The following is a 27,365-nucleotide window of genomic DNA, read 5'->3' as shown; positions in this document are numbered from 1 at the left end:
CATGTCTCATAATCATTTTCAACAATATGATTCTACTGATGATATTGTTATTAAAAAAAATGAGGTGGATGAATTTTTTTATCACAAAGGTAATATTTTTATTATTTTTGAATTATTTATCAATAAAATCAATTGCATGTTCTTTTTGTTGTTGATTTTACATATTTTGTTTTTAAATTTTACGTGGATATACAATTAAGTAACAATGGTACAAATTAACTTTGTTTTGCAAAGATGAACTTTTAAGAGTTGAGTGTATCGTCCAATAACTTGACAGATATTTTTTGTTTTTTCACCTTGCTTCACAATTTCTTAGTGTCTTCACTGAAGCTTGAATCGCCTTTTATAGACAACTTGGTGAACATATCCGTTGTGGGATTAGAGCCAGTCTTAAAATAATTGTTGTCTCTTAGCTTTGGAGCTTTGTTCATGTGTCACTTGCTTGAGTTGAGAGAAGGAATGATAGTACTGACAATTGCATGTGCGTGATTCTCTCCGGTGATAACAACCTTGAAGATTATTCCTTTGGTTTCTCCTATTCTCTATTATTTTGTTCTTGAAATTCAAACGTTAACATTAAAAAAAAAGAGACAAATGGATTGTAAAAATATGGTTGGTGCAAGCATTACTCTTTTTAACTAACGCACACCCAGTACAAGAGGTTGGATGTCACTTGCATAATATAAAGTGTTTGTTTAAGTGATTAAGTCCAATGGACACGTATGTAAAAGGCTAAGTGTAAACACATTGGTTTTCATAAGGTTGGATGCTTAGTTAATTACGACACATTGGATGTTGGATTTTCCACTTAGTAAAACAAGTTCCAGTAAATGGACAACCATATAAAAGAGCAAAGAGAAAATAAAGATTATCCTGTTTGCTCCATAATATAAGTCATGTTCAATTAAAATAAAACCATTAGTTCAACACAATTTATATCCTTCCAATCATCAAAACAATGGATAAAGGAAGGATTATGCAGTTGTAAAACTAGGATCGTCCAGTTCTAATAGTAAGATGACATGCAAGAGAAATATGAGTAGGCATAAGTGCAATTGTTTGCTATCATGAGACATGGACATTATGAAAACAAACCTGATTATGACAATGTAGATTACCCAAATCACAAATATATCACTATCAAGAAGAACATCTTTAGCTTGCGGTCTGACAATCAAATTACCAACCAAGATAAGCTTTATAGGAGAAACCAAGTTGAAACTTTGACGAGTGATAGCTGATAACCAAGATCACATATGCTTGGCAAAGTCACAATGGAGAAATAAATGAGAAGGTGTCTATGTTGTTTTGTGACAAAGACTAAAAATTGAAACCACAATACAACCTCATAGTAAATAAAGAAAATTCTAATTATAAGACATTCTCTTTCAATAAGATAAAAATTTCAAGATGTTACACTATCATTTATTCAATCAACAATTGAGTACAATGAAGAAAGAAAAATCAGATGTTTTGACAATAAATGAAATTACTTATAACACTAATTTGATCCTTTATGAGAAAGACATGACACATGTGGATTACAAAAAGAGCACACCCCTTTTACATTTTTGCATGATGCATAAGTTTTCTTTCCAGTAATGGTAGTTATGTTAATCCCTTTCAATTCAATGTTGGTGCAACCTACGCTTTTGTCACAATGCAGTTTGATTGCATGCATGGAACTTGAGGTTCCCCTCACATTGTGGTAACTAACATCACTCACTCTCACTCCACCTACATTGTCATATGGGTTGTATTGTTGATCAATAATCACAGGATTTGTAGCTTCCATAAGTATAATATCCTTAAAAGTGATCTTCCTTGCATACCCTTGACCTCCCTGATTTAAAGAACACAAAACATGAAAGTTATTTAATGTCATTTGCTTTAGTTCAATATATATAATAGTGCCAAACTAACTAGATCTGATCCTTACTATCCATGTTTTGATTCTAGCTCCATTTGTTGTTCTATTGAAGGTGCAATTTCGTACATATATTTCTTCCACTGTTTGATGGGCTCCATTTTTTCCTAAGCTCCCAATACTACATATTAACAAAGGCATCCTAAATGCTTTCAATTTATTGGCCAAATAACTTGAATTAACATGAAAATATAAATTTACTCGAACTTACCTGATGCCATGGCCTGGTCCACAAAAGACACCAATTATGCTGATGAAGGTGGATCCATGGTTAATGGCAATGCAATCATCACCTTTAGAAAATAATAATCAAAATATGTAACAGTCTCGTTAATCAATTTTATTTTTAATTCTATGATCAACTATGTAAGAATTATTGTATAATGATAAGATAGGACAAAAGAAAGGGATTCATACATAAGAGGTCATGTTTAAATTTTATATCACTCTTCTACTTGTCTAACATTTATAAAGAGATATGCACAACTTTATCATGTTTAAATTTAATATGACAAAGGAAATGGATCCGTACATGCAACTAGCATGTCATGTTTAAATTTTCTATCTATCTTATATTTATGTAACATTTATAGAGAGATAGACACACTTTTAACATTTGTATGTTTGAAATTCCACATATTTTGAAAAGAAATATCATATCCGTACAATAAAATTATATTCCAACTTATTTAACATTTATTGTTTCTTCAATCATTCTTCATGAAATCGTCCATCATATTTCACATTTCTCTCCTTTTTTATATCCATTTATTTGTAAAAAGAAGTTGTACAATTTAGTTGTATAAATTGAATTTCTCATCTAAAAAATTATTGAAGAGAATTTTCTTTCTTATTTTTATTACATATGATTGTCAACTTAAATTAGAAAATTCATTTCTAACCATCAGGTAATTTTTTTTTCTTTTGCAATTTAAGAGCAGATCCACCACTTGAGTAGTCTTAGAAAAAACCTAGGAACTAAAAGACTATGCAATCTCATTGCATGATTTAAGGACAAAAAATAATAATTATGCAACTGAAGTCTGACACTTATATACGATTTACCAGTTTCCATCTTAGAATTCTTTATGACAATGTTGGATGACTGTGAGATATCAATCCCATCAGTGTTTGGGCTTTCGTCTGGGGCAATCATATGAATTTTGGAGATGAGTGAGTTGTTGCATCTATTTATGCTTATATGATTTTTGGGACTGTTAATGTGAGTCAATCCACTAAGGAATAGATAGTCACATTCACGAAAATGTAAAGCCTGCACATATGGTATTAAGACATTATACACACAATTATAATAAAATTTGAATTTAAAACTTTGAATTAAAATTTCCATTGGTCAACATATTTTCCTTTGTGATTAATTTTCACATTAGTCTCTTGTGTATGTTTTATAACTTACAGTTGGCCTCTTAATTTCGGTATTGAAATAAGAATTCCACCATGGAGAACCTTGACCATCAATTAGTCCCCATCCCCCTCCACGGATAACAAGACCACTTATGTGCCTAAAACGAATCCATGCCATCCTTGTACTTTTTGGCAATTTCCAAGCCTCAATCTTGTTTGGGGCAATGATGGTTCCCTTGAGCTATCAAGTCAAACCATAAGTTGAATATTATAGTCATGCAAAATAGGTAACACACATATTATAGATAGTTAGAAAATAAGTTACACAACTAAATGGTTAGGAATTTTAAAATAATTCCTCTAAAAAAAGGAATTTTAAAATGATTATGACCATCTCTAGTATTTATTGGATACTACCAATTCATACACTTTAATTGTTTTTTGAAATAATATAAGTGAGTTTCTATATTGATTAGATAAATAATAACATTTTGAGTAATTTGGATACTATTTTAGATTCAAACTATAAAAAAAAGATAAATGTAACTTTTTGTTTTTAATTATAATGAATAATAAACTTATGAAACGTTGATATAATTATTTTAATTTAAGACTTTTTTCTTTAGATTAAAATATTTTTATATTATTATCATAACCAAATATATTGAGTGAATAATCAATTCTATGAAATTGTAATCACCGATCAATTTGGTTCATAAAATTAACAAAATGATAAAATATCCCTAAAATTATAAATAACCAGTTAATTTAGTCCTTAAAATTATAATAATCAATTAAATTGGTTCCTAAAATTAAAAAATATAAGATAAAATGGTCTTTGAAATTATAAATTATCAATCAATTTAGTCTTTAATTTGTAATGGTTAATTAAATTGGTATGTAAAATTGAAAAAAGAACGGTATATGAAATTATAAGTAATCAATCAATTTAACCCCTCCTCTATTACTTGATGTTATCTAAGGTCGTCAAAAAGGATGAATTAACATGTTAAATGCCTAAATGACCACTAATTAAGTACGCATACGTGGTTGTCAAATTGCAGGGATGAAAATAATCACAACATCAATGGAAAAATAATCAATTTTTTTCCTTATTTACGGCTTTTTTCTTCCTTCACTCATTATTTTTGCATTACTCTTCCTAATTTACCCATTAAGAAAATGTCCCTGCAATAACTCGTAAAATCAAGTTGAGTGAAAATGCATAATTAAACAGAGGGAGACTTAGCGTGTTGTTAGAAAAAAGATGTAAAAAATTTCACAGATTCCTTTTAGTGTACTCACATGAGTCTATATGTATATATTTACTCTTTCAATCTAGTTTATTTCTATATTTTTCTCTCTCTATTTTTTTTTATAGTAAATTTCACTTTCAACTTCTTGAAAAAAAAAAACAACTAAATTTTTAGTCCTTTGAATTTTTCAAAATTTTAAGTTTTAATCTTTAAACAAAAGTTTGATTGATAAAAGTTCCTGAATATTTTTTTGTTAAGATTTTAATCTTTACCATTAAATAATGACATGACATTAATTTTATTATTATTTTATTAGATTTTTCAACAGTTTGTCTTTGACAATTAAAAACCATAAAAAAGTATTTGTTGAAGTTTTTATAAAATATTAAAAACTGTTAGAAATTGTTTCATTAGTTACCCCCAACAATTAAACATAATTTGTATACATTGAGTAACAAAATAATACAACTAAAATAATTCAATTTTTTTTAACTCTCACACAATGTCTACAGATCTTATAGTATCCATCCTCTTATGCGTATTTTAAATAAATATAGCAACTTTAATCCCCATCATAGAATTCACTAGGTATCTATATACTCATACCCTCACTCACGACCCACATTTTACTTATATATAAAATTAATAAATCAATAAAAAATATATTAATTAGAAAAATTACTACAAGTAAGTTAAATATTTACTCTTAAGTAATTAAAACATAACATTAAAAGCATCCACATATAATATTACCTATGTTTATATATATAAAAGAAAGAATTGCCTAATTCATCAAGACAAATATAAGTGGTTAGATTAGTTAATTTGTCATAAAATTTAATTTTATTTCAAGACTATCCATGACATTAAATAGTTTAAGAAATGATTATTTTTGAAAAATAATTTGTTTAATCAATGAGTATAAATTGTTTTGTTGTAAGCTAAGTAAGTGCATTCATTTTCATGGAGAAATAAGTGCATATTATTGATAGACCTCATAATTAATTAGGGCTAAAAAAAAATTTAGCAATAAAGCAATCTTATATTTCTTATAATTAAGACCAAGAAAATGTTATATTTTATTTCTTATATATAGAACCAAATGTAGTATTAAAAACAAAAAACATAACATTGATTTGTCGAAATTTAAGTCATAAATAAACATTACAAATATAATCATTCAATATTATAAAGATAAATCATTAAATATATGTAAATCTACACTACTAATTGAAGCACCAAACAACACAAAATATCATTCATAATTTGAAGTGAATCTTAAAAGAACTTGATAACAAATTCATAAATTTATACATAAAAAAATATAAAATAAATTTAACATAAGGTATTTTGAATTAGAATTCATTATTCTATGTTAGAGTGTTATTATTAGTCATAAAATTAGGAAAATATAATTTTATTTATAAAAAAATACATGTATAATATAAATAATTTACATTAATATTTAATATATATTGATTATAGGTGCGTATGTGGGAGGGGCAAAATGAGTTATAGTATCCATACCTATGTTCATTCCCACAAAAAATTACCGGTAAATACCTGCACCCATCCCGCCTCTCAATAAACAAATAATTACCTTGCGGATGTTTTTAAAAATATCTATAGGTCTAGATCTATTTTGTCATTTCTATGTTTGCTAGATTAATTATTGGTAATTAGTATCAGTCTTAATTGCTTTGTGGAAATTAAGAGACGGCGGATGATTTGATATTTAGTATGAACTATGAACTATGAAGTATGGTCTAGTGGTTATTTGAATGAGTTTAGTTAGTTAATCACTAGTGACATGTAAGACATGGGTGTGGATGTGTGGTGGCTTAAGAACATTCATGCTGCACTTTGCATTCAGGAGATGAATGAAGCATGGTCATTTGTGAATCTATGTGTAATTTTACGTGATGTCGGTATGATTCTAGTGTGTTTTTATTTATTTGTTGGTACAACTTTACTATTAGTTTCTTTTACTATTTTTTTTTCATTATGGTTTGATTTTGATATGAAGGACAAAGAAACATAGCAGAAAATTATAGTATCACAAGTTATTTTAAGAATTTTCTTTTACCTTTTCAAAAACGAGAAAATTTTTAGTAAATTTATATGAAACTATTATTTTGGGATGTGTATTATAAAAATAAATGTTTATTGTATACAACTAAAAATTATAATAAATAAATATTTTTAAATATATAAATTATATTATAACTAAAATTTGTAAAAGATAAATATTTTAAACTTATAAATTATATTTTATATTTATGATAAATAATTTATATTATGATATATTATTATTATTGATAATTTATTTTTAAATTATTGAAATTTAAGTTAGAACTAAATATATTAAAAATGATAGATTAAAAGCGATAAAATAGTTAATGTTAAGAGAGTAAAGTCCATTATTTCACGAGAGAACTAGACAGTTATACATGCTTTTATTATATAAAGAATGATTATGAAAAAATATAAAATTATATCCATTTATTATTTTTCACACCTCCATTTTTTTTCAAACCCCGCCGCTAACTTTGCCCACACCGCAACGCACTTCGACCTCAGTGCCGCTGCCACTCTCTTTAGCATCAGCAGCAGCACACCGTCCTCTTCGAACGGCTTAGCGGTATCCTCAACGAGAGTGGGTAAGAATTTTTAGCAGTAAAAAATTATTTAATAACTAATAAACATTTCACACAAGATTTTTTTTAGCCGCCAAATAAACAAGCACACATAATAATAATAATAATAATAATAATAATAATAATAATAATAATAATAATAATAATAATAATAATGACACATTATTCTTTAACTACAAGAATAAACAGACTAAAACTTTAACGGAAAAAATGTTTAAAATTTTTATCCGGTCAAACTTCTTTTGATTAAAGACTAAAATTCAAAATTTTAAAAAGTTTAAGCACTAAGCCACTAACTCATAAAAAAAACTCTTCCCATAAAACCCGGTCAACATTGTTTTTCATCTTAATTAATTTATATCAGAAAAATTAATAATTTTCTTATTGATCCAAAAGTTTAAATTTATCTTTATCGAATATTATCTATGCCACATTTATTTATTTAAAATAAATTAAAGTAATCAAAATAAATTCTTTTGCAAATAATTGATTTTCTTCTTATCTAAGACTATTCACATTACTTTTTTCTTAAAAAAATCATTATAAACTAGTTAATTAAAGAATTTAAAATCTTATTATTTTAATGCTTATACTTCACTTTTTTTACATCATTTTTTTTATTTTCTTAAAATATTTTTTTGGTGGAAAACTTTCTTTTGAATTTTTTTTAACAAAATATGAAAGCTATTACTAGTTACCTTAATGTGAACGGTTGGAGGCTTGCAAGGACCACGGAACAACACCGGCTGTAACATGAAAGTTTTCTCTTTGGGTATGAGAAGTGTTGCGGTGCCATAACTTGCATTACACGCGTCTTTCCATGCTTTCAGAAAAGCCTTTACAAATGAAAAAAAAAAGGTTTAAAATGATAGTATTAAATAAGAGGAATAATATTAAAAAACTTAATTATCAATTTAATATTTTAAAAAATTCTTTGATTCCTAAGTTTTAAAAAAATTTAATATAGTTCCCTTTTTTTTAAAAAAATATCTCAATTAGGTCATTTCTGTCGATTGACTGTTGGTCATTAGAATGTCTTAAGTATTGAAATTGTTGGTCACTTAAAAAAAAAGAAGGAATTAAATTGAATTTTTTAAAAATTTATACATAAATTAATAATTAAGAAAAAAAAGAGAAATAATAGATTCCCTTTAACTATACGTACTATTTTTTTCACCATGTATTGATCAATAGCTCAAATAAGAAAATCATATACAAAACAATTAACTTCAAAAGTCTTGTAAAAGGCATTGGGCTCTAATTAAGTATATATTAACACCAAAATTTTTAAATCAAATTAGTCAAAATAAAAGTTAACATTTACTGATGAATTAAAAATGAATATAATACTAATAATAAATGACAACCGAATAACCCAAAGCCAGGTTCTGTATTCATTTGGGAAAAAAATATATATTTCATGATTCTTGTCTTTGAATACCAGGTGAAAAGACAATTTCTTTTCATTATAAAAACTACATTTTCAAAAGACATGTCCTTGAATATCAATTAAACGTCAGAGGTAATATATATATAACGTAATGAGATATCAACATTAGTTTTATTTGTTAGACATCCCAAATTATCACGAGCCACGGAAGGAACAGAGATTCCAAGAGTTTTAGCAGATAAAAGGAGGGTAGATTAAAAAAATTCATAAACTGGCTAATTGAAAAAATAATTACCACTATTACTATTTTATGTAACAAAACATATTTATAAAAAAGTATGGTTAAGTTGATTTTTTTCTTAAATTTATTATTTAGATTTAATTTGATCTTCTAATTTTTTTTGGTTTAATTTGATTTTTTAATTTTTAAAATCAATTAATTTTTTTAAAAGATATGTATTTTGTAACTGTTTAAAACTACTTAATAATAATTTTGAACCGTTATAAAGTGTTATTTCTTATTATTTAAATTAAAAGACTAAATTAAATCAATTTAAAAAATTAGAGAATTAAATTAAACAAAAAAAGACCAAATTAAATTTAAAAAATAAATTAGAGGACTAACAAATTAATTTAATCAAAAAGTATTATAGGTTTACATTAATATATAATATATAATATATAGTAGGGTTAAATATATATTTTTTCTCTAAACTATCAGCTATCTATAATTTTGGTTTCTAAAATTTTCAACAATTGATCAACGTTCTCTAGCTTTTTTTCATCATAATTTTTAGCTTTTTTTTGTCTATTTTAATTATTAAGTGATGACGGAACATTAATTTTATTATGTTTTTTTTACGGTTAAAAACAATTGCATGAATAAAGTGTTTTTTAAAGGCCAGGATTAATAAACATGGAAAAATAAACTCGTTCAATCGATTCACAATCAGAATCTAACAATTAAAAATAAAGATCGAAAACAGAAACAGTAGTGAGCAACACTTCAAAATCAAAATCGAAAATAAGCCTTTTATGCATTCGAATAATTCCAAATAACAAAACATCCTAGTGATTCGTTTGCAAAAAGCTAAAAAAGAAAAGAAAAACAATTCCAGAAATTTCAAAGCCTAATATTAGGGATTTAATGTTAGGCTTTGAAATTTGAATGGAACAATAATCTGGAACAAGTGGTCATGAAAAGTGGATGACATGAGAAGTGACCCGTGAGTGAAGTCCAACCAAGTTTAGAATATTGCTTTTCAGTGAGTTCAAGCACAATGGTTAAGATTATGGTGTCTTCTCCCTTTGGTCAAATGAAAAATGAATTACCATTCTAGTTGCGGTTTTTATTAGTAGAGAGGTAGTAGAAGAGTCAGAAAACATTTAACAAATTTAAAAAAAAGTTAGAAATGTTGAGGAAATCTAAGCATAAGAGTAAGAATGTTGGGAATCTGAATTTGGGCTTTCTTTTAGGAAACATTTTTTTTTTATTTTTAGTCGTCAGAAAATGAATCATAATAAAATCTGTCATATTATTATTTAATGATTAAAATAAATAGAAATAACTAAAACTTGTGATGAAAAAAAGTTAATATATATTGATCATCGGTCGTTAAAAAATTTAGAAACAAAAATCATAAATAACGATAAAGTGAAGAACAAAAAAACATTATACTTAACCCTATGTATAATATATGATGCATTGGAGGTACATGCTAATTTTCAAAATTGAAGTATGAATAATGATATAAATATTTGAGGTATGCATGAACTAGCTTCTAATATTAATATAACCATTGTAACCAAAAGAAAACCTTATGGTATATGCAATTATGCATGTGTGGATAGGAGACTGTGGCCGTGCATTATTGTATCAATTGTATGTAAGATATATAAGGGGGGAAAAAGTTATAATAAACATACTTGGGAATCATCAGTTTGACCATTGCCCGTGGCACCATAATCGATAACATTGAAGCTAGGACCTGCATCAAGCTCCAGTTTAGTCCACGCACAAGGTAAAGCAACAACAAAAATTGCTAGCACAGCAAATAGGAACTTCATCTTCGAAATTAAAACTAATATTCTTTTTCTTAAAACAACACTGAATGCATCAAGTCTAACTATATGTAAGATAGCTAGGGCACGTAAAATGTAAGCGCACTATGAAAAGTCGAGAAAAAATGTTAATTTATAGATTCTAGAATTAGTATTTTATTTTTTGTACATACTCTAGGATTAGGTTTTATTTGACAAAACTAATTAAAAATTAAAAAAATAATAGGAAGCTGAAAAATTATTTGTTAATTGAAAGCTACCAGATAAAAAAATTAACTTATTAAATTATAAGTGTTCGATAAAACTAATTGTTGAGGTAGTTGAAAGTATAAAATGACAGAAAAATAATAAAATCATAATTTATATTAAAAAGATAACAAAAAAAATAAATAAATATATTAAAGATAAAAGTGAAATAAAATATAAAAAATTAAAAATTAGAAACTAACATTTTAAAAAATGTCATTTCAAGAAGCGTTTCAAAAATACTAAATATTACTAAAAAAAATTTCAGTTAGTATAAAAAATTAAAAATTAACTAAAATACTTTATCCAACATACCTTTATACACCACCGATGGAGAAAAATTGAAAAAAAAGAAAATATATAATGTGCTAATGGAAATGACAATGAATGGGAGATTCCAGCAAATGAGTTCTCTGACAGTGAGCATTTAATCTTTTTTCTTAAACTTTTTATTTATTTCATAATTTAATTTTAGTTTGTTTAAAATTTTAAATATTTGTATACTATATAAAATGAAGATGTCTTTCATTTTTAGACAAATTGAATTTTAATATTTTTATATTTAAATAGTCTTAATTTAAATTTAATTGATATCAATAGGTTTTCAATCTGGCACGTGAGATGTTAATTAGGACTTAGGCACATGGAAGAGTCGACGGGGTTTAGGAAATTGTTATTGGCTATATTGATTTTGGTCTGTAATGTTTTTTTTTAGAAAGCCCTGTAATGTTATATGTTTAAATCATGTAGATTCTGGAATTGGTTCGTTTTGTACTGGCCTTTGGGCTTTTGATTGGGTTACGCCTTGCATCCTAATTTGTTTTTATTAAAGTTTGTCTGCGGCTGCTAAGAATAATTATTTTTTAAAAATTAAATTTTGACACATTATATCAATTAATATTTTTTGAACCATATCAATAAATGTTGTCTTAATTTTAATATTTTTTCATCAAATTTAGAAAAAATATATCTTTAATATAGTGTTATTTAATATAATAAAATATTAGTTAATAATAAAAATATTTATCTATTTTTATATATAAAATTATTTAAATTTTAAAATATCATGCAATGCACCGAAAACTTGATATACATTAAAATAATATCTACTTGAATTTCCGTGTAAGGAAGAAACTACCTCCCTTGAGAGTTGCTTTTTAGAATACTAGAAAGACAATGCAAGAAAAATGTTTTGCTTAGCGAAGCTGTTATATATATATATATATATATATATAAGGTTGGAGCAATAAAGTATATTAGAAGTAGCAAACAATGCCCTCCAACAATATGGAGTGTTTTTAAAATTGGACCAATCATTGAATTGTTAGTCCACATGCAACATGCACTAGTAATGGGAGTTAGAGCATCTATAATGGCAGTTCATTAGTTTTTCATACCAACAAACCCACCTTTTTCTCGATTGTCCGCTGTAGTGCATAGGGGGATTGCCATGTCAGATCATTTGTTCTTCAGTAAGAACTCTAACAAATTGGATCTTAAGAATCAATTTTTTGGTATAAATAACAGAGAAGAAAGGGAAAGTAACGGTTATCAATCTATATCCTATATAATAAAAGAGAAGTATAGAAAAAATGTTGGTGTGCCCATGCTTGAAAATTAGACAGTTGTCCTTTTTAATGGTTTTTGGTCATTTTGGGTGTCCAATTCCCACTCCTCTGGTTGTGCCACGTTGCTTTGTTTCAGTCGGTTTTCATTTTTTGGGTGTGCCACGTTGCTTGATGTGTTTCAACCAGTTTTCATTTTTTGCCCTTGCATGTTCCACCCATTGATCTTTTCTTCACTTTTGTATCATCCGTTCATTCCTTTTCCGCATCACACTTTCATCTCTGTTGGTTGCTCCACGTATTGCTCCACGTGTCTTCTTTTTCAGCCTTCATCCCGAGCCTTCTCACTTTCCATTTTATCTTTCCATTTCTCTCTCTCCCGTGCTTTCTAGAGCTAGTGTTTTGGGAGGAGTAGCGATTCATTTTTTTAATTGTGAGAGAAGAGAAGAGGACAACAAAGAAGAAGATTGCTTTTGGCATTGCATGCATATGGGGTATGTTTTATGAATCCAACCATAGCTGGAAAAAAAAAGTTGACTCCTTTTTTTTTCCTTTTACCTTGGAGTTTTTGGTGTGCTGAATTGCGAGGATGTTTTGGGAATTGGGGATTTTGTGTTTTGGTTGGGTTGGGTGGTGTGGATGCATTGCATGAATGTGTGGAATTTGGAAATGTTTGAGAGATTGTGTTGTTCTGTTGTACATTGTGGAGTTTTTTTTTTACGATCCCGGAGATGAAGAAACCACCTACGATCATGAAGAGTGCCTGATTTGCTTTCTGGTATGATTTCTATCGCATGCCTTCAATATTTGTTTGTCTTTACTTATCCTGTTACTCTAGCTGTCAATTCAACTATGCACACTCCTTTCAAACTGCAAAATTGACCTCCTGGCTACCTTGGTTGGATTTAATGATTTATATGGAGGAGCACCCGTGCAAAGGATCACATAGGAAGTGTTGTAAGGTTTGCTATGGTGGTGCTTCACAAGTTGCAGTTTGTGTTCCTGTTTAAGGTATTTTCTTAAAAAATCTTTTTTTTTCCATAAGGTAGCAAAAGCTGTTGATGCTAATGTCAAAAGGTGGTCAAGTCTGAAAAAGGAAACTTGAGGGTGTTACCAAGAAAATTACTATATGTACCTGTAAACATTCTAAATGTGTTTAAGCTCAGTGCATATGTTGAGATTGTTATGCCTTGATAGATATGAACTTGCCATGAATCTTTCTTCTTTTTGCTTACTCTCTTGAAAATATATCATTTTTAAAATTGAGCTTATTGTTGTAAGAATTTGGTTTGGTTACCAAAAACGAGAAAGGTAATATTTTTTGTAATATATCTCTTGTTGTTGTAAGAATTTGGTTTGGTTATATGGACCTGGTAAGCTGTAAGAAATTTTTTGGTGAGTTGTGTTGGGGAGGGGGGGGGGGGGGGTTGGAGTTTGGAGGTATGGATCTATATTTTCCTATCTTAACTTTTTCAAATTACTATTATGTAATAGAAATTACTGATTTATAAATTCTATTTTTGTTATGTTTAGTTTGTTAACCATTACCATAAGCAATTACTCATTTTACTCCCTATGATATTGTGTGTATATGTAAATTTGTTTGGGCCCCTTGGGTGATTTTTGTAGTAATAGGCTATGGTTGTTGAATCCACTGTGTGGTTTTGTTTATGTGCAGGGACTGTGGGAAACAAGTGTACTTGGGTGAGGACGCAAGGCAAGTAGAAGATTTGTTTTATATTAACTACAACTTTCTTTAATATCACATTCTTTTTCTTTATTTTCTTTTAGGTGGATTTGACACAGTGCATGTTGCGGCAAGGTAATTTGAATTCCGTGATTAGGTGTTTTTGGTTTTGTTTAAGCGTAAGAAATATTTCGCACTTTTTATTATTATTATTTTTTTTGTTTCAGGGCTTATGATCGAGCTGCGATCAAGTTCCGTGGCGTTGATGCAGATATCAATTTCAACGTTAGCGATTACGATGAAGATATAAAGCAGGTTGTTAACTATGAAGTGTTTTTTTAATTTGTTGCTATTTTTTTAAGAAACTTGAATTGAATTTGCAGTTTGTGGATTTTATGTGCAAATGAGTAACTTCACAAAGGAGGAGTTTGTGCATATTTTACGGCGACAGTGCACTGGTTTTTCAAGGGGAAGCTCCAAATACAGGGGAGTTACTCTGCCCAAGTGCGGGCGATGGGAGTAAGTCTGATTTTTCACTTCAATTTTATTTTATTTTATGATTGTGCATATGAACATATATATGGTTCTAAGTTGCAGCAAAGGAAGGTGGTAGAGGACCAAGTGTATGGGATACCTTTACCCATAAATATCCAGGTAACTAACTTTCTCTTATTTATTCTTATGCACCTATAAACAGATGAATGTATCGGAAAAGAAAGGGAATTAATGCTTTTCGTATGCAACCTTTTTTAGTTAACGAAGATAAGAAAAATATCTATGATTTACATTTGCTTATTTTGAATTATTATTGAAATGCAGATAAGATCAAGGATGGAAGTAACAGCGACATAGCGATTGGCTCCTACCACCACTAGGGAAGGTGGAAAAGGACCAAGTATATGGGATACTTTCACTCATAAATAACCAAGTATATGTATATCTCTCCTCCAATAGTGTTTTTTAATATTTTTTACTTTTGAAGTTGTTCATGGCCTGAGATTGAATTTTCTTGCACTAATAATCTCTTACCTACCCCTACCCTCACTACTAGCCCCTTCCCTTCAATTGCTTGTGTTACATCCAGATGAGGTTGGTAAATAAAACTTAGTGTAATCTGTAGTATCAACGGTAATGCAGAGCTTATAAGTTACTGAATGATCTTTTAAAAGCTTCTAAAGTTAGTCACATCATAATACCAATTGCTTTGTTGAACGTTATTGTAGGAACCAAATCAACCAATGGTGTTCAAGCAAAAGAAAATGTCACTTGAGCATATTATATGCAGCAGGTACATCGCCTCATTTTACCGCTTACTGAAGACAATAAAAGTGTTACAAGGAGGAGTGAAGATGGAAGAAGCCATTACCAAAGCCAAATTAAAAGCAAACTTTGGCATTGGAATCATTATCAGGACCATGAGGGTGAAATTTTGGAAGCTGCAACAAAGTTTATGCCAAATACTTATAGTATCAGAGTGGTAGAATCTCTAGCCTTGAGATGGTGTATTGAAGTCATGTAATAAGGGACCAACACTGCATTACGCATATTTTGATTAGGGGTGGGTAAGCGGGCAGGCCCGCCCCTATAAGCCCGCATTGGCAGCGGACCGGGCCAATCCGCCCTGCTTCTTACACGAACCAAATAAATTGGTCCACTCCCGTCCCGCGTACCCCGCGGGTCAAATGGACCGGTCCGCGGGCCTAATTTTAATAGAATTTTAATTTTAATAAAAATAGAATACAATCAAATTAAGTTCAATACATATGTAAATAAAATCTCAATAATTAGTCAATTACATCAATAAAATAAATAATGTCTTGACAAAAGAAAATTCAAGCAATAAATCTAAAATATGAAATTTAAACATCTCCAACAACAAATGATTCCATATTTGAAGTAGCTTGAACCTTCTCCATCTCTACATTTAAGAGTACAACAACAATGAATAAGTCCCAACAAAAATAGGATAAAAACAAATTCTAGAGAGAGAAGAGATGTACTTTGCATGGTGGTACGGTGGTGAGTCGAGGCTGTGCCGCTGTGGTGAGTCGCGTTTTTTTTTTCCTTGTAAGGGAAAAAGTCATATGACTTGCGCACATGCGTGACTGCGTGGTGGAGAAAAATCGTGAGGAGAAAAAGTGTTCTTCGCCTGCTACAATGATAATCGCTAGATATGATATGAGCTATTTTTTATAATAAAAATATATTGAAATATCTTTAAAAATATTTATTTAACAATTATTTTTAACTTAAATGATAAGAATTGATATTTTTATTATTTATGACTTGAAGATATGAAAAGAAAAAAAGATCGAGAAAATACCAAAACGGAAGATTTTTAGCATGTTATCACTTATCTTTTTTTTATCTTAATCTTTTATTTTTGTTATCTTTTATTTTTGTTATCTTTATCATCTTTTAATTTAAATCTTTTATTTTTATCTTTAAATCTTTATCTTATCTAATATATTTCTTTATCTGTTATTTTAAAAGAAAAGTTTAAAGTGAAAAAGAGAAAAGCAAACCTAATATAATTAGGTCAAGATCACCCAAATCAAACCTAATGCGCACTGCGGGCAACCCACGGGCCAAACCCGCATAGTCCGCGGGTTAAGTGGGGCGAGCCCAAAAATATGACATAACCATGAACCGTTTTAAAAAATTGGTTCGTAACTCACGCGGACCGCAGGCCCCGCGGGCCAGTCCATGGACTTGGACCTGTTTACCTACCCCTAATTTTGATGGCATTATCAAAGATTGCATTTTTTCATCACCTGGTGTTCAATGGGTAAGAAGAAACTGCAACATTATTGCTAATACGTTGGCTTCTTTAGCTTTCATGCTTCAGGAAAGATACTGAATAAAAGAGGTTTCACCTTAGATTGTTAGCTATCTGCAACATGATGTATGAATCTCTTTTCCTCAATTTGAATAAAGAGAAATATTTTTCTTCTTCTTTAAAAAATATTGACTACTTACTGAATGACCAAAAAATAAACCTAAAGTTTCTTTGTTTTTCAATTATTTTTCTTATATATCTCTGCAAAGTTAATTTCCTCTTCTTCTCATGGATTAGTTCATATCACAAGATAACAAATTGATGTAGGATTAAGACATTATTTATCTAGATTAAGCTCTAAGGAGTTATTTGAAGTATGAAATCATGCTCAAATCCTCTAACAATTGATTTATTGATAGGTTGTGCTTTCCAGAGCTTGAAAATTTGTATTCAAAAATGCATTTTGGACTAATTCAAGTATATCCTCTTTCACACTTTGTTATTGTCTTGCTTATGAAATTGAAGTCATGTCTCATGTACTTGATATGATGTTTTAACTGGTTGAAGAAAAACAATGCAGAATGAGCATTTTTCTATCTTTGTTAATTGGTATGTTTACAAGGTACACATTACTAATAGCAAGGTAGTTCATAGGTTCATACCAGATTATGCATTACTTGTAGCTTGTTGTGTAAGGGGTAGGACCGGAGTTTGATTTCCACATAATATTATCTTGGTCTATACTTCATTTGTGTATTTGACTTTAACTCTATTTTGTTGTTAAACAATGTTTGCAAACAACCCATGCATGTGCACGGGTTACAAACTAGTGATATGAAAAAAAAACCCAAAAGTAGAATAAAATAGAAGATAACATGAATGAATCACAAATTAGATTGAAAAAAAATGACTAAAAAATAGTTTACGATCCATTGTCTTCCCCATTTTAGCTTTTGGACTTGAGAGAGTGTGACTTTGATGAAAGTGAGGGTTACACTACTTTTATTTTCTGCTATCGAAGGGATTAATTTGGGAGAGTAAAATATGAGAATAGGCATTTGGGAGAATGTTTGAGATTTTTTTTTAAAGTAAGTTGAACGAATAGGAAGGTTCATTGAAATACTTAATGTGAACCCAAAAATAATATAAAGGTTATGTTTACCATAGTCAATGTCTACATTTTATTTTTAATTTTTTAATATTTGGAGAAATAAATTATGCTTCAAGAAATGTTACGTTGTCTTATTTTTTATTCAATCTAGCCACTACTCAAATTAGTTGTTAAGTTGTGTGCTATATATACTCCGAACATAGAAACAAATTTACATCTCATTCTATTTGCCATATTCTCTTCTTATACCCAATTGTGCTAAACATCTAATGGATCAAAGCAATCAAAAGTACTATTATATGCTCGGATGACAGCTCATGGAAGAAGAAATTATGAACAATAGTAAAGAAGAATACATGAGGAAAATAATTGAGAGGTGAAAAAAATGTGAAGTTGACAACTCTAGTAGACAAACACATAGAAGAAATGTGATCGATCAAGGTCGTGAAGAAGGACTTCAACAATTGTTCGCTGACTACTTCGCCGAAAATCTGGTATACATACACATTCAATTTCAGTGAAGGTTTCAAATGTGACTGTGAGACCCTCTACCCTCACAAAAATCGAATAAAAGGAAATAAAATCATGCGATTTTTTTTTTAAAACGCATTGACTTTAAATTGATTTCAATAGATAAAGAATTCACATTCACTTAATGAAAACATAGTAGAAATTGTTCGAATAAAAACAACAAAGTTATCCCGGCTCAAAACAAGGCCGTCCATACTAAATGAATAATAAAGAAAAACTAAAACAGAAAACATAACACAACTATATCATTTACGGAAAATATAGCATGCGAAGTAAAATCCTATGCCCCAATGTCACACTTATCAGAGCATGTCTCTATCACAAACTAAGTCTCTCCGGCTCTAACATGGAATTCATCATGTGATGGCTCACCTGAACAAATGGCAATCAGCCCAAACACAAACATACACCGGGAATGAGTTATCACATTCATATATAATAAAATATTAGAGCATATAAAACATATAATACTTAAAGCTGAATTTATATAATTAACATCACTTCACAAAATCACACACATTTGCACATCCATTCAAGTTCATCCACTCCAGAAAATAACATCAAACTACAATTGTTAACTCAATGAAAGTCAAACACATGTGTTATGCAACAAATACTCTAAGCTCAAGCCTACATGCAATGTGGTACCATTTTTCAGTGAAAAACCTCGTCGGGCGCCTAGGAGTACATGACAGGACATGCCTCACAATGGGTAAGTCAGGTCGCTCTCACTAAGTGAAATCATAGGGAGACCAGTCAGGATCATGTTGTTTTACGAGAATGCTCCAACCATATGGGATCGACACAGACTTAAAGGAGCACTCAAATTGGATGACCCCCAAGGCCTACACTCCAAAGAGTCTATTAGGGCCTCTCCCTCCTGATTCAGGTCCAACAAAAAAAAAAAAACATTTGAACACACATACTCTACTTATGAATTATGCAATGCACACAACTATTCAATTGTTTTCAAAATCTCAATTATATATATATATATATATATATATATATATATATATATATATATATATATATATTTAAAATATATTTTAACTCAGTGTGCCTCAAGTGATTAAACTTGTCGGGTTCCCACAGTGGATCCCATCACAACTCATTGCACATTAACTGGCCGCTCTTAAAAGGTCTTACAATTGTGTGATTACATAATTCATGGCTCACAACTCAAAACATAGAACATCTCAACAATTATGTAATTCACAATCCATTACGTACTAAATGATTATCACTTACACACATAGTCTCAACCACAATTTCATAATAAAATAATTTATCGTATCTCATGCATCCTACACATATCATTCAATAGTAACATTTACTTCACACAACAAAAATATAAATTAAACCGAATATATTAATTCAACAAAATAAATAAATAAAATCAAACAACAATTAATTTGAGATGTAGCAAAAATAATTATGATTAAGCAATAATTTTACAAAAGTATTAAATTTATTATTATACATATATAACTAAATAAAATAAAATAAAATAATAATTTCACAATATTTAATATATTTCTACAAAGCAATAAAATAATAATTTCACAAAATATTTAATTTATTTCTCGAAAGCAGTAAAATAATAATTTCACAACCATCTAATTTATTATATATATATATATATATATATATATATATATATATATATATATATATATATATATATATATATATATATATATGCATAACATGAAAAGTAAAAAGCATGTGTATCCGTTGCTGCACTTACTAGGATAATATCTTTAATGAATAATATATTAAATATATATATTATTGCAAAGGAATATATGACTGCTCAAAATTCGTTTCTCAAATCAAGGTGAAGAAAAACAATAACGTGCATCCGCACTTTAAAAGGAACGTTTAATGTTGGAATTTATTTATCAATTTAATATGCAGAAACAATAACGTATCAAGCATATTTGATGCACTTTAACGTATCAAAGTTTTCATTTTAATTGCTGCAGTTTTGTTATACTATTAAAACAAGCAATTATGTCATTAGTAATAATGCATATTGTACAAAATAAGTGTAATTTAAATAAAATATATTATTTCCAATTAAAGAGAACCTCTATAATAATTAATTTAAGATATAGCAAAAATAATTATTATTAAGGATAATTTTACACCGTATTTAATTGATTATTATACATATATAAATGAAAAGAAATAAAAATAATTTCACAGTAATATTTAATTTATTTCTGCAAAACAATAAAATAATAATTTCATAACAATATTTAATTTATTATATATATATATATATATATATATATATATATATATATATATATATATATATATATAACGAACATAGATACAGAGCATGGAATTGCAACTTTAACAAAAGGGAATATACATATTGCATTGTAGTGTAGGTGGGAATTGCAGTTTCAACAAAAGAAATATATGCAAAGACACAATACGCGCTATTCATAAATTTTTATTACAAAAAAAAAGGAATATAATTATTTGGGTCAAATTTCTTCATTCAAATGATAACAATTCATTGACACATTAAAAAAAAGTAATTCACAAGCACAAAACAACAAATATCATACGCGTTAGTTAATATACAAAAAGAATCCAATAATAACAATTGTCACTTAAAAAAACTTGATATACACTAACACAAATATCATATCAGTATACACTAAGCCGGATCATAGAATTTCATGATAGAAGATATTACACTCAATTTAGCGTAAGAATTATTCAATTTGAAAGAATCATGAATTAACATTTTATAAAAACAACCCAAAATTGATCCTCTAGAGACCCCTATACATGTTCCTTCTTATCCCCAAGCGTGAGTAACTCATCCCTTACCTCGATGTAGTCGCTCAAACGTTCTCCGTTAGCAATTGTGGCCTTTCTAGTGCTCTCTAGAACTCCTCCTTCGATTGCTCTGTTAGGGTTCTTGTGCGTCAGAAAAAGAAAAAGGAACAGAAGTGTTTTGTAAAAGCTGCTCTAGGTTAACATTTGGTTTATATAGTGAAAATTTATGACCTAATTATTTTTTACTTATTTATTTATTTATTAATTTCTTATTTCTTTATTAAAATTTACGGCTGTTACAATGACGACATTTGTTCCTTCGAATTGTGGATGTGTTGGGCAATCATGATGAGTACTTATAAACAAGGTTTGATGGAGCTAGTAGAATGGGTCTTTCACTATTTGTGTATTGGCATATAGACTGCCTGCTGATAGTTTAGATGACTATGTTATTGGTTAAACTATTGCACGAGAATGATTAGAGACATTTGTAAGAGGTGTGAACCAAATATTTGGGGTTGAGTACTTGAGAAGACCTAGCAACAACGACACTCAATACCTACTACAAATAGGGGAGGCATGTGACTTTTCATGTATGTTAGGTTCAATTGATTGTATGTACTAGGAATGGGAAATTGTCATGTAACTTGGAAAGGTCAATTTACTGGAGGTGATCACGGTAAGCCCACAATTATGCTCGAAGTGAGACCATTGTTGCATTAAAAAGTTTGTAGAGATCTTAAGAGCTGACGCAACACATAGGACCCACAAAAAGTTGGTTAAGATTCAGGAGAGAGATCTCCATTGTGGATGCTCTTAGGGAAAAATATGTTTTTGCTCCCCAACTATCGTGGGTTTCATTTTTTAGTCCTCAACTTTTTTTATTGGTCCTCATCCCCCAAGCATTGATCTGTTTTGTTTTAATCCCCATTGTTTGGGAGCCCCATCAAGTGATGATTTGTTGGCCCACCTGGAAAATTAGGGGATGTCACACGTCAAATTCTATCCCATGTGTATTTGTCTCTAATGCATACAAAATGAATTTTAAATTTTAATTTTAATTTAAAGTAAATTATAATTGTTTAAAAGAAACAAAAATATTTTCAATTGTAAATACATCAATAAGTAAACAAGTACTTAGAAATATGTAGCCGATTTTTTAAAATAAAAGATAATGTCATTAATGTAAATAAACTCTTGTCAAGTAAAACATAAGGAATAATAGTACTCAAAAATATAACTTCTAACTAGTCGGGGACCTATTATTTACATAAATTCATAAAGTAATTAACCGTCTGACGGGGGTAATTCAAGTAATTACAAACCACCATGATAAAGTACTAAACATGAGATGATAAAAGATGCTACATCCAAATAGCTTTGCTAGATCTACCCACCCATGTACACATCGGAAAGTAAAAATCCAATCATAAGGATGAACCATATTCACTACCCATCACCAACTAAACATGCCTCAAGATCTAAGAAGAATCCTCATACGGGTACTCCTCAATCCCTAATGACTCCCTTATGTCGCTCATATCCTCGGAAGGATTCTCCTCCTCATCGCTGACATCATTAACACGGTCCTCCAAAATGGGTGTCCAATCAATCGGACGTTCGAGAAAAATGAATCATGTCTGGGTAACTGAATCATACGATAGATAGGCGAACAAATGAATCCCATTGTTGGGGGATAACAAAACGTACTCCCTCACGATTGACTAAACGAAGATCTCCTCTACCAACATAGCGATATCGACCATAGAAGTTGCGGATGACAAAGAGCGAGAAGGTGAATAAGGCAAAACACACATGTAATTGGGCATTGGATCCTTTATGCCACCATATAGGTCTTACATCTTTCATTTATTTTTCTGGGTGACATTATGAGTACATATCCTTACCCTGGTACTACGGGTGGTTACTTTCAACATAACTTGGTTATGCTCTCAGTGATTATTGGGATTGCCAAGTCGGTTACGTGAGTCCCTAGCCCCATTGAGGTATCATAACTTGGTGCCATTTCTGATCCCTAAGGCTCATCTTGGTCTTCACCTCCATACCCCAAGTACCAATTGTATTCCACCCACTCACTTATAGGATTAAACACTATTTTGTCATCACTCCTCACTAGATTGCAATTAGGGATGCCTCCTATTCACAAACTAGTCGAGTTCAAAGATTGATACCATGACGTCGTTACTAAGGCATAGACTATAGGCCCCTCGAGCTCAAAGTTCCCATTGGTGGCTCCCCCATCCAATTTAACATCAAAGGACCATTGTCACATCACCCTCGCTAGGCACATCCCCATAGGACATGGGTCATTTAGACCACAACTCTATGCATAAAAAGTCGTGCTATCTTGGTGCATTATTGTCATCATCATCGTTCATCTCGTGTTGGAAATTGAGTCCTTCCATAGTCAATGACCACACACACTCTACATCCCACTCGTGTCATAATGAAATAGGTTCCACAAATTATCACAATATTCATCATACATACCAAGTAATGATTTCAATCATTACTTGTCTCATCACACACAATTTCACTTCAAGTACAAAATTATTGTTCGAAGAACCACACAGAGTACTAAATGTCTCCATGCCTCCTACCATACAAATATCACATCAACAAGTCATTAAAGTCTTATGAGGTTATTCACTGCTCTCCAAGTTCCTCATTCTCACAATACTACCACTATTAGATAAGGGATCTTATCCTGTCATCACTACGCAAGGGATCTATATTGCTTCCACTTTGGTCTTCAGTAATTGCTTTGCTTCCTTTAGTCTGGTTTCCACTTTTATATTAGTGACATCCATGCTCCGTAGTTGTCATAACATCCTTTCAACGACCACTTTTACTTAACTAACAATATTGTTTCTTAACACAATAAAGCTACTGCTTTCCTTTTACCTAACTTTTCTTAATCTGACTCATCTTTTATTTAATGTTTAGGGGTTGGGTTACAACCCTCAAGTTCTATTATATAACATACACCATATAGAATCAACAATGATTATAACAATATACGTAATAGTATTGCATAGAGGCATTAGCCTTCACAACACAAACATAAATTATATAACATACACCATATAGGATCAACAATGAATATATCAATATACATAATAGTCTTGCATAGAGGCCTTAGCCTTCACAACACAAACATAGAATATCTCGTACAACATCAATATGAGAATCATTGAGTTCATCTCGTCATAACACTAAGATCATAAGATAACATCATGATATTCATAGGATTAATACACCATTCCTTAGAATCACACAAATAAAGCATTTGCTTCTATCCCATCAACCACACATACAATATATCATATTACCACCACACAATGGAATCATAAGATTAATCACAATATTATTTATAAAACATGCATCATGCCATGTTTCCATAATTACGAAACCATAAGATTCATTCATTAATTCATAGCTCTACAACAAATCATAAGTTATAGAGTTAAGTACTTCAAGTAATAAATAATCGTTCACCACTTATCATTCTCCTTAATAAGGTCTCATAATGACTCCTACTCTTAATTTCAAGTCTCCTAACCTTAATTAACAAGCATTATGAATCTAATTCATAGAACAACATCACAATGCACAAATGGAGTTATACTTAATTAGAATTAAATCAATTAACACAATATGTCCTATTTTCTCACAGTTATGTACCTTTTTTTTGTAAAACCAATAACTTCTTCATCTCTCAATATATTTTTATGAAATTTGTCAACAGAAATAAATTTAACTTTATTTTCTAAATTGGTCCCATACATCACCATAGAAAAAACACAAAAAGAGAACTAACAATTTTATCGAAACAGAGTCCAAGGCACATGTTTCCTCTTAAATTAGTTTCCTAACTTAGTGAAATAAAATAAGAGTGACCCCAAATTTTAAATCTTATAATGTCTATTTTTTATACATGTTCACCATATTCACAGATAATTTCCAGATTGATCCCCGTTCATCAAACAAACAACAAAGGTCATGATAAAGTATCTAGTACAAGGGTCATTTTGCACAAATTATAATAATTTTATTTATTATCCAAAAATTAAATTTCATGCATGAAAACATAAGCACCAAATGTCTACTTTCAAAGTATAATTTTATTTTCACCACACGAAAACCCTAAAATTCCTAGTAACCAAATTCATTTGGTATGTAAGTGCAACAAAAACTCAAACATCTTGGAGGCATCATTCATAGCACTCAAACACTTGATCAATCAATTTTCTAAAACACTAAATCAATATTTATGACTCCCAACATGGGGTCCAACACCATCAACACATGAAATGCATGAGAAAGAAAAGAAAGATCCTATATCATGGTGGTGATTTTCGAAAATGCAAAGAGAAATAGCACTAGGCCTCTTGCTTTCACCCAATAAGTCTAGAAACATGTGAGAGATGATTGAGAGAAGAGATTGAGAAATTAAACTTAGAAATGAAAAGAACAACTGAAAATCTAATTCCCATTCAAGAATTAACTCAAGCTCCACAAAATCCCCTTCAATCACTCAACCCTAGGCCTCTAAGAACAAGAGAGAAAATGAGTTCTTCCCCCCCTTTCTCTGGATGAAAGTGGCACACACCTCTAGGGTTGTGTTGCCTTATGTAGTGGGTCCTAATCCCACTTGGATTAAGGCCCAATTAGGTCAGGTGCCTTAATCCCCTACTTAAGCTTCATGACATTTAATCGTAGCTTTAACTCACTTCTAATTATTAATTCTAACTCTAACTAAGTCTTTTTATTTAATAAATCCTCTTTTAAAAGAATTTTGGTCATATTTACCAATATGCCATTAATGAATTGACCAAAGTCAACTCATTCTCATTGACCATAATGGTCTATGATTGACTTTGTTAACTTAAAGTGAGTCATTTCCTCATTTTTCCTCTAGTCCTAATCTATTGTATCTCTAATAATTTAATTACTTGATTGCTAAGCCATCAATACTATTATTTTAATAGTAATATTTCAAAATTCCTATAATTGAATTTTTGGAATGTTAAAAAACCTTATTTCTTTCTTGACCCATTCGCAATGTGTTAAACCCTAGCAGAGAGTATCAAAGTGTAGTAGAGTGTTCGAGTCTAAAGCCCTAGCAGATAGTACCAAATCATAACAACATGTGAAACCCTAGCAGAGAGTACCAAATGGTTGGTGGCCCGGTGGAGTAGAAGGCGACATTTGTTCTCAATCGTGGCTAGTCTTTTGCTCTTGTAGTTGTTTTTTTGTGGTTGGATATGTGCCTCGTGTATGTTCGTTGGTGTGGGTTCTGTTTGTAATGAGGGCATGTGGGTGGGGTTGGTGTATGAGGTAAAAGCATGTTAGTCTGGGGTCAGAAACAAAAAAAAAATGTTTAAATGGGTCATTGGATTCTTTGCTTTTATGGCGGAGAAAAGGCATTTGCATCGTTGTGTGTTTTGTTTTGTTTTCTTGTCTTAGTTGTACTCAGTTATACAAAGAAAGCATGTACAGAAAAGTGAAAAAGAAAAAATTATGATAAATAAAATTTTATTGTTTGTCTATTACAGGGACTGCTTTTTACTTTGGTTATACATCATAGTGGTTAGTTTGTCAAAGACCACCAGTTGTCTTATAAGGCTGTAGATGTTGATGCATATAGCAATTTGGACAATGACACTTGGTCTTACTATGAAGCTCTTGCATTGGTTATTTGCTTGGGTTACCAATGTAGCCAATTAAGGTTGTGGTGGAAGCTGATAGAAGTCAACTTTGAAGATGGATTAAAGCAGTTTAGTGATGACAAGCATGCATTGGAATTGGAAGAATATGCAGTGAATAACAATGGTGAAGCAAATTTGTATGTTGAACACTTGTCTGTCAATCAACCTCAATATATATCATATGAGGAGTTGCTCCAGCTTGCACATGCTTTTCTGGATGAGGACGAAGGTGAAAGGAATGGTGCACATGTTGATG

General features: G+C 30.1%; 1 protein-coding gene and 1 long non-coding RNA gene across 5 annotated transcripts; one reads left to right on the top strand and one right to left on the bottom strand.

Annotated features, from left to right (window-relative positions):
• Positions 1 to 1,368: 1,368 nt before the first annotated feature.
• Positions 1,369 to 10,752, bottom strand: PGN (polygalacturonase). 3 transcript variants are annotated; one of them, NM_001251585.2, is made up of 7 exons: positions 10,522 to 10,752; positions 7,067 to 8,041; positions 3,345 to 3,533; positions 2,993 to 3,200; positions 2,139 to 2,220; positions 1,940 to 2,048; positions 1,369 to 1,843 (listed from the first exon to the last, which is right to left on the bottom strand). In NM_001251585.2, exons 2-7 carry the CDS (start codon positions 7,070 to 7,072, stop codon positions 1,502 to 1,504), a joined length of 936 nt encoding a protein of 311 aa, NP_001238514.2. In that variant the 5' UTR covers positions 7,073 to 8,041; positions 10,522 to 10,752; the 3' UTR covers positions 1,369 to 1,501. The 3 variants fall into 3 exon arrangements, with proteins under 3 accessions (NP_001238514.2, NP_001338686.1, XP_040862414.1); NM_001351757.1 differs by having other exon boundaries at positions 7,904 to 8,041; XM_041006480.1 differs by lacking the exon at positions 10,522 to 10,752 and having other exon boundaries at positions 7,067 to 7,194; positions 7,904 to 8,041.
• A 1,421-nt stretch (positions 10,753 to 12,173) lies between these two features.
• Positions 12,174 to 15,912, top strand: LOC102665347 (uncharacterized). Of its 2 annotated transcripts, none has more exons than XR_416753.4 (7): positions 12,174 to 13,478; positions 14,146 to 14,289; positions 14,382 to 14,469; positions 14,538 to 14,673; positions 14,752 to 14,808; positions 14,974 to 15,088; positions 15,378 to 15,912. It is a non-coding gene; the product is annotated as an uncharacterized lncRNA (long non-coding RNA). The 2 variants fall into 2 exon arrangements; XR_003266222.2 differs by having other exon boundaries at positions 14,746 to 14,808.
• The last annotated feature ends 11,453 nt before the right edge of the window (positions 15,913 to 27,365 follow it).

The sequence above is a fragment of the Glycine max genome, chromosome 11 (genome assembly GCF_000004515.6).
Source record: "Glycine max cultivar Williams 82 chromosome 11, Glycine_max_v4.0, whole genome shotgun sequence".
Classification (NCBI taxonomy): domain Eukaryota; kingdom Viridiplantae; phylum Streptophyta; class Magnoliopsida; order Fabales; family Fabaceae; genus Glycine; species Glycine max.
The sequence above is the reverse complement of the archived record's forward strand: the minus strand, read 5'-3'. Positions and strand labels throughout refer to the sequence as shown.